Here is a 9,190-nt window from a genome sequence, read left to right as displayed (position 1 = left end):
ATTCCCCCACCCCCCTTTAGTATGGGTTCTTTTTCTTAGTCTTTTACAGTAGTGGTCCTATGCAGTATTTCTCTTTTTGTGACTGAGTAATTTCACTCAACATAATGTCCTCAAGGTTCATCCATGTTATGCGGTGGCTTGCCGCTTCCTTGTTATTCTTTAAGGTAGCATAATATTCCATTGTGTGTATATACCACAATTTGTTTATCCAGAAATTCATATATTCTTATTAAAATAACACACAAAATCATTATTTTCAGGGCATTTATTTTTCATAGCAGTTTCTTTTTATTCTAATTTTTTTAAATCTGCCCTTGGAAATTAAGGCAGTTGATGCTGAATTGTTCAGAAGACCTTTCACTCACAGAACCTCACTAACCTCCTCATCAGGAATGGCAATCTTCTCATCAAAGTAGGTGGTGAAGGGGTCCTGTGACTGCTCAGTAGACCGTGGAAGTGAGGAGTGACTGTAGGCAGGGTTGATGGCACCAAGACTGGCAGTGTCCCCATGTTCTCCAGAAGCATCATCTGAAAAAAATAATTTCGATACTAATAAGCACTAACTCATGCTTATTAGTATTAAAATTAAGTCTTCAAAATGCTAAATGCACAAGATAAGATGAACCTCACTATCTCAACTTTTTAATAGCTCATTTTTTCTTACTCCTATTTTTTAATAAAGTATTTTTGAACAGGTAGCACAGTCACATAGCTGACAACTCAAACAGTACAAGAAAGGTTAGAATGAAAACTCCCTTCCCCCAGTCACTCAGTTCTGGATCAGTTTTAGCACTAATCTCACCAGGTTTCATACTTCTACATTTCTATTTCTACCTAGTAATATTTACAATCACCTCACTTTCTTCTAAAAACAATGATACTTAAGACTCAAAATATAACATTTCTAAACCAGTTCCATTGGTAACCTAAAATTCTGTTAAAAGAAAGGAAAAAAAAAAATCTGGACAGTTTAGTGGAACAATTTCTTCTTCTCACCCCTACCAAATTTGGTAGAACTTACTCAAGGGATCTTCCTTGGACATTCTATCTCTGTTAAGTTTCTCAAAAATGTAGATGTTGCAAAAGCCTGCCACAGTTCAAGATAAAATCTGCAGTTACTGGAAACTCACCAATCAGGAACCCTTTGCGCCTCACTAAAGCCTGCAGGGAAAAACAGGTCACATGGTGCTGGCACCCGCGCGTGACAGGAGGCACCTCTCAGATTACTCAGTGTTTCCCTGAGTCCTGCAGATTTCTGTTACTCTTCAATGCAGGCAGGGGCTTAGAGAGAGCCAGATAAATGCAAAACTCAGTTTGCTGCTGCCACCAAATGACTATTCTGAACTGCACAGCTCTAATGTTGGTGTTTCCAAAGGCCCTCGTGACATCCAGCAGAGAAATATAAGATTTTTGTCTACAGGGAGCTGACCCATATCATCTGTTGTTGTTAAGTGCTGTCGAGTCGATTCCAACACATAGCAACCCAGTATACGGTTTCCAAGGAGCAGCTGGTGAGCTTGAACCACTGACTTTGCAGTTTAAACGACTTTGCAGTCTGATGCATTACCCACAGCGCCACACCAGGACTCCTCCTCATATCATTTGTAATGACCCTGAAGTCATATGAGAAATCATTACAAATGAATCAAATAGGAAAGCTCTAAGTTTAGAATTTGCAAGGATTCACCAAAACACTCAAGAAGCTCCAATCAAATAAATATAAAGCATAAGGCGAAATTCCCCAGGCTAGTTCAGTGCTACACACACATATGAAACATCAGTAAATGTGATGAGCCATCAAAGTCTGGGAATTAATATTTCCCTTGAAAGCATTACTTAATTAGTATTGGGAGTCCTGCTGTGGCTCTGTGAGTTATGCACTGGACTGCAAAGTTGGTTTGAAACACAAGGTCGGCGGTTCAAGCTCACCAGTCACTCCTTGGAAACTCTATACAGGGTCGCTATGGAAACCCAATACAGGGTTGCTATAAACATTAATTGTGCTTTTCATCTCAGAATTAGAAATAAAATATGAGGCAGGTTATAAATCCATTTTTATTTACAGCCAAATCACTGTACAGTGACTTCTGAATGGAGCAGAGGGGAGCCAGGGATAATTTTTGTTGGAATAGAAAATGAGAGGGAAAATACTGTAAATGCTTATTCCTGACTTAAGCCTAATTTCAAATAAAAATCAAACAACAAGAAAGTTGTAAATTTACCATCTGGTAGCTTCTGATCAGTACCCAAAACCATGGTGGATATCTGGGTGCCCTCGTTCTTAGAATATGATTCTGGAAAAAAGAAAAGGGAAGGAAAGAAATTAGCAGCAATAAACAACAAATCAAAACCAGCAGTTTGTTACTCGGAATAATGAACCTTTATTGTGTGAAAAGAATTATTCTTGTACTCAATTACATAACCCTGAAAATAACTGTCGTTGTCACAATATGATTAAGAGATATCTAACAAAGGCAGGTATGCATGGGCTAAGTGGGACAGAGGTAAATAATGATGTATGCACAACCTTGGAACACCAGGACTCTGGGATACGGGACTGAGGCATGGTTTGAATGGGTTAAAGAGGGGAAATAATGTTAAGATGCTTGGCTGTCTTTTGAATCTTGGTTTCCCTTACCTACTATTGTAAAACAGACACTTGAGGGGGAAAGAAAGGAATAGCCAGAAACATCAGCAAAGAAAGCTTGTAAATCCATCTTCAGTCTATAACTAACTGGAATACCTAAAATGGGGCTATAACTTATCCAGTGAAGGAGGCTTCCCATGGAGCCTTTGCATTGTCTATGACATAGGTAGAATCCAGATCCTCATCCAGAACCTTTTGAGGTGGAAAATTTCCACTGAAAGGATAAGCAGACCAACCTGGAGGAGCTAAAAGAACAGAAGATACTTCTTGAAAGAAAGACAAGCAGGAAAAAAAAAAATGGTCATGTCAGTCTGATTGACTATGATAAGAACAAGCAAGTCATTCTCCGGGGAGCCATCAAGACCAGTGGTCAGGTCCCCTCAGGGGAAACCCCCTTCCAAGACTAAGACTCAAGGGGAACACATGAGCAGGCATCTAGTCTTGCTGCTGACCACGTTGGTCACTAATAAGGTGAAGTGGGGGGAAAACAGTAATAAAGTTGTAATCTAAGTACGACCACATTCAATAGACTCCTGTTGACCTGGGTTGAGACATGGTTGGCCAGCAGTATGGTGAGACCTGAGGACTCCTGGGCCCAGGGATATGACCATAGATGACGAGAGCAGAGAGTGAAGCATCCAGCTGATATAAAGTGAAGGGAGATGCACAAGAACACCCATACCTGCAGATAGTACCCTTCTGATCTAGCTTCAATGGCTGGATGACCAGAATTCGACTAAAGAAAGAAAAAAGAGGAAAAAATGAGTAATCCGCTATAATTTGATGAACTTGACCTATGCTTGTGGTTATAGTAGCTCAAAAGAGGTAACAACCCACACTGGCAGATAATACCCACTTGACCTGGCTTCAATGACTGGATGATCAGAGCTTAATTAGAAGAAGAAAGAAGAGGAAAAAAAGAGTAAGCTGATACAATTTGATGGACTTGACCTACACCTATGGATGCAGTAGCTCAAAAGAGAGAACAAATCTTTACAGCGAGGATCATTCCCACCCGCTCCATACAGAGTAGACAGGGATGGGCAACTCAGACATCGGCTACCCAAAATAGAAGGGCTACAAAGGCGAGAAGTGACTGGCTTACATCTAAACAACAGACAAATCTACAGGGGGAACAATAATACTGGGGAGCTGAGCACCAAATGAGATCAAAAGGGCAGTATTTGCCAATGGACAAAATTCAGACCAGTTAGGAAAGGAGGAGGAACCGAAACAGGAAACAAAGGAAAGAATTGGGATAAGTAAGAGATGCTACATTGAGAGGGCTGCAATCAATGAGATGAAACAAAGTTGAATGAAAAGCTTATCTGCTCTGGAAACCTTTACCCAACTTACAACAAGGAAAAAAGATAAAGAAGTGACCCCTTAGTCACTCACGGTGACCTTATGGTAGAGTAGAACTATTCCATAGCATTTTCTTGGCTGAAATATTTACAGAATCAGCTCTCTAGGCCTTACTTCTATTGAGCTGCTGGGTGTTTCCAGCTATTGTTGCTGCTAAATGCCGTCAAGTTGGTTCCGATTCATAGCAACCCTGTAAAGTGTTTCCAAGGATTAAGAGGTGAGCTTGAACCATCAACCTTACAGTTCAAAGAGACTTTGCAGTCCAGAGCATTAACCTGCAGTGCTATTTGCACTACCCAGGAACCTCTTTAGAAAGCAAAGACATTCAAAAACTTTAAACCTGTATTCAGTATTACAATGGTCTCACTACAATTAGTTGTAAGGTCTAGAGAGGAATTTTTAAAACATTTTTCAATTCTTTCTCTTTCTTTTTTCCCTTCCCCAGCTTCAAATAGGAACAGAACTTTGAAAGAGATTGCCAGAAAGGAACTGTTTAAACAAATGCATGCAGCAATGTTTAAAGCTGACTGGCAAACCTACATTTTCCCTATCTTGATGCTTCCCTAGACCCTGTCCCCAGCTAGAAGACAAGTTGGTTACAAATGGAAACTGCTAGATACGAAAATAAAAGCTTTAACACATGGTATCTTAAGTGTTTGATAAAGAACAAGAGCTGTGATCAAAAGATTCCATTTGTCAACAAGAAAATTTCCTAATCTTTCTAAAATTCTAAAATCTCTAAAGAGTCTATTTTAAGGTTGAAGTGCTCAATGTTCTATTAAACCATTACTGTTAATCTAACATCAATGTTGTACAAGATTTCTTCATGAAGGTAAGACCCTACCCTTTTAATAAATGGGAGTCAATAAACACTCTTACTTAAGTAGCTCAAACAGAATGGATTGTTTTCTGAATCCTAAGTATTTTGTTGGAGCTCCTGGGTGGTGCAAACGGAAAATCAACCACCTAACACCTACCTTACCCTACACCCTTATCCACTGCCATCAAGTCCATTCCAGCTCATAGCAACCCTCTATAGGGTTTCTGAGGCTGTAAATCTTTCGGTGAGTAGAAAGCCTTTTTCTCCTGCAGAACAGCTGGTGGATTCAAACTACTGACTTTTCAGTTAGTGCAGCACAGAACCCACTACACCTAGAGAGCAGAATCCTACTCTGAAACAAATGGAGTCACCATGATTCGGAGTCAACTTCACAACAAACTAGAATGCATTTTAATAAGGAAGATTGCTAGCCACTCTTTTTCTTAATGAGAAATGACTACTTCCTTTGGTTTTCCATTTTGGGTTAGTGAAGAAGCACCATTGTCTGAGTCTCTGTATTGAGGACATCCATCTAATTAGTTCTAAAACTCAATCTGTCCTCCTGCGGGTAAAGGAAAAGGAACAACTTAGAAAGCCCTGTGAACTTTCAAGTTATTCTCAAGGATATGAAATTTATAGTTATATTTTTTAATCTGGATAAGCTTGTCCTAGTTTTTTTTAGTAAACAGATTTTTATATAAATTAGTTTTTTTTTTTTTTTTAAAAGGGCTGGTTAAAGACTCAAATTACATCAACTTCATGATTGAAGAAACAAAGTAAACAATCTCTCTACTGTTAGTTTTAAGAAAAAGGCCTTAAGTGGGTAATATTAGAATGTCTTCAGCCAAAAGCCACACAAAGACGCCCACTTCATAAAGTGCAAACAATACTATTAATAGTACTACTAACAGCACTACTACTGTACACCCTCAGGGCCTCGGTCTCTCTAGGTCTGTCTCTCTCTCTGGCACAATGGTCATTGAGATACCAGCTGAGACTGATTTTATTGACCTTTTATGCAGTGGTAATAATCTCAAAATTAGATACTTTTTTTGTTTTGCTTGTGGTTGTTATTGGTAAGTGCCATCGAGTCGATTCCGACCCATAGCAACCCTGTATAGGGTTTCCAAGGAGCAGCTAGTAAGCTTGAACCACCGATCTTGCAGTTTAAACAACTTTGCAGTCTGACGCATTAACCCACAGCGCCACACCACCAAAAACTACCACTTCAACTCTAGAAAGTTTGCTGTTTCTCAGCTGAGTTAGACTTTTGAGGTTAAAAAAAGACAAAAAGACAACACTGTAGACCACCATCTCAAAACAAAGAAAAGAGAAAACACTAAGAAGCAGGAAAAGGAGAGGAAACCTCCACCTAATTCACAATAAAGTAAAAAAAATAAAAATAAAAAGAGAAAGACTATGATGAAAAGAGTACAGTTGATAATGAAGCCAGCTGCCTGGGTGTCAAAGATGATAACAGTTGGGAGAAATGTGGCCCGCCTGTCAAGAAGTAACTGATCTTTTAGACAAAAACATCACTCATCTACCAAAGTTCTAAGAATTAGAAGGATCAGTTATCAACTCTTCACTTTCTCTGCTCTCTACTCTGTGCTCAGCTTCCAAACCTCCCTGGCTGCTTACAGTTCAAGGTCACTAAAGTCATGGTGTGGCATTGTAGGATAAGCACTGGACTTCCAACCATAAGATCTGCAGTTCAAATCACGTACAGGGTTTCTCAGGTGTGCCAGGTGAGCTTGAACTGCCGACCTTGCAGTCCAATACATTAACCCACAGTGCCACACCAGGACTTCTCTAGGGACTATAGCTTTGTTTCTCCCAACTCTCACTATGTAAGCTTCCTGCAACTTACTGCTAATCAGTAGTTTACAGCAGTAAACTACTTTCAGGAGCTCCACCTAGCAGTCTGCTCTGACACATTGAACCTGACTCACTAGCCCATGCCCTCTGAATAATTTTAAAGGCCCCTCTCCAACAGAATAAGAAATTCCCATTAAATCAATCTGACCCGTCTTCTTAAGGAGCCCTGGTAGCGCAAGAGTTAAAGTACTTAGCTACTAACCAATAAGAACTCCTGGTGTGGCACTGAAGGATCAGCACTGGACTGTGAACAAGGTCAAAAGTTCAAACCCACCAGCTGCTCCTTGGAAACAAAGTCACTATGAGCTGGAATAGACTAGATGGCACTTAATAGCAAGTAACCAAAAGTTGGCAATTAGAACCCACCCAGTGGCTCCACAGGAGAAAGACCTGGTGATCTGTTCCCATGAATATTGTTCAATGCTGTCGGGTTGGTTCTGACCATAACGACCCTGGATAGGGTTTCCAAGGAGTGGCTGGTGAGCTTGAACCGCCAACCTTGCGGTTCAAATCAACTTTGCAATCCAGCGCATTAACCCACAGCGCCACACCAGGATTCCTCCCCCATGAAGATTACAGCCTAGAAAACCCTATAAAGTCACTTTAGGTCAAAGTCGACTTGATGGAACATAACAGCATCGTGTCTTCTTGTCTCAGAAAAATGTCTCACCCTCTTATTTTCTTATGTAGTTTTTCTCCAACAAGTATGAAAATATATTATCATTTGATTATATTAGACCCACTTATTCTAATAAGGAGCTCTGGTAGTATAGTGGTTATGAATCAGGCTGTGAACCGCAAGGTCAGCAGTTTGAAACTACCAGCTGTTCCGTGGGAGCAAAATGAGGTTTTCTGCTCCTGTAAGGATTTACGGCCTCGTAAACTCTGTACAGGGTCACTATGAGTTGGAACCGATTCCATGGCACATAACAACAACAACATTCTAATAATAGCTACTGGTGTCCAGATATAGACTGACTTTATTTTTATGTACTTGTGATCTCTGAAGTTTCTTAAAGCAAAGAAAATTTATAAAGATAGGCAACAAATATTGAAAGATTCTCTAGCTTCATACATGCTCTTTGGAACCTGCCAAAACTTTAATAGTTACATTGTAGCTTTCTGCTTTCATTACCTAGGAGTATATCTGATTTAGAGATAAATGAGACCAAAAAAAAACCCCACACAAGATGATTTACAACAAATACTAGCCACAAACAGAAGACTAAGAATCCTAACTTCTCCATCTATGTCTTAACTGGAAACTTTGGTCCTCATTCAAAAGAGCTACTCTGATCTTAAATTACAAGTGGAAGAGGAGCTGATTACAATATACATAACAATACATTTATGTCATTTCATTTTATCCACATTCCTGATGACATCTGAAGAACTCTTCTTTGTGTCTCTAAGAAGCACTAAATGCACATAAATGTTAATTGCTCAGTAACTATGACAGGACTTCAAAAAGTTCATGGCAATATGGAATTTTAGAATAAAGGAAGTTTTCTTGTTAAATTATAAAAATTTATTATAAAAAGATAACATTGAGTGAATAAGACAAGAACTGTCTTTCAACTCATCTTCTATCCATTCAAATACTCCCTTATCTCTTTTCCAAAATGTTGTCTTTAAACCACAGACATTCAGACAGATGATAAATATGACTATAATATCTAACTCAAAAATATGCACCTCTTTGAAGATGTCAGTCCCTTTCTTCCTTGTGCAAGCACAAATACAGAGGCTTCAGAAAAACTCTTGCCCATGCCAACATCTAACTCTTATTACAGTTTTCAGACTAAGAACAGGCAGTTGTTGTTGTTGTTGGTACCACAGCGCCACACCTGGGCTCCAAGAACAGAAATTGGAGCTCCACTTCTGAGGAATTAGCCAATGAAAACCTTCTCAATAGTAAAGAACATTATCTCATACAGTGTCAGAAGATAAGCCTCTCAGCTTAGAAGGTACTCAAAACACAACTGTGGAAGAACTGCCTCCTCAAAGTGGTGGTGGTTATGTGTCATGGAGTCAGTTACGACTCATGGAGACCATGTACAGGGTTTCCGAGGCTGTATATCTTTATGGGAGCAGAACACCTCCTCTTTCTCCCGCGGAACAGCTGGTAGTTTCGAACTGCTGACCTTGTGGTTCACAGCCTGATTCGTAACCACTACGCTACCAGAGCTTCTTGCCTCCTCAAAGTAGAGTCAATCTTTATGACATGGATGGAGCAAAGCTTTCAGTACCTTCATTTGCTGATGGGACATGACTCAAAATGAGAAAGGTAAAATAAGCTGCAAACATTCATAAATAATCACAATGTAGAATGTACAAAGCATGATTCTAACTGAAAGTCATCCAAATGTGAAATGGAATGTCTAAGGATCACTATCATAGGCATTAATGAGCTGAAAAGGACAAGTATTGGTTACTTTAAATAAGTTTACTGAGAACAACAAATTCAGGAGGAATGGTGT

General features: G+C 39.5%; 1 protein-coding gene across 1 annotated transcript in view; it reads right to left on the bottom strand.

Moving 5' to 3' along the window:
* Window positions 1-2,256, bottom strand: part of LOC102821599 (natural resistance-associated macrophage protein 2-like) — a 31,246-nt gene extending 28,990 nt beyond the window's left edge. Inside the window, exons 1-2 of the mRNA XM_006870045.1 lie at window positions 2,223-2,256; window positions 380-528 (exon numbers count right to left, since the gene is read on the bottom strand). Coding sequence (XP_006870107.1) covers window positions 380-528; window positions 2,223-2,256 — 183 coding nt within the window. The remainder of the gene's footprint in view (window positions 1-379; window positions 529-2,222) is intronic.
* Window positions 2,257-9,190: the final 6,934 nt, after the last annotated feature.

This window comes from Chrysochloris asiatica, unplaced genomic scaffold, assembly GCF_000296735.1.
Source record: "Chrysochloris asiatica unplaced genomic scaffold, ChrAsi1.0 scaffold00138, whole genome shotgun sequence".
NCBI lineage: Eukaryota > Metazoa > Chordata > Mammalia > Afrosoricida > Chrysochloridae > Chrysochloris > Chrysochloris asiatica.
The sequence above is the reverse complement of the archived record's forward strand: the minus strand, read 5'-3'. Positions and strand labels throughout refer to the sequence as shown.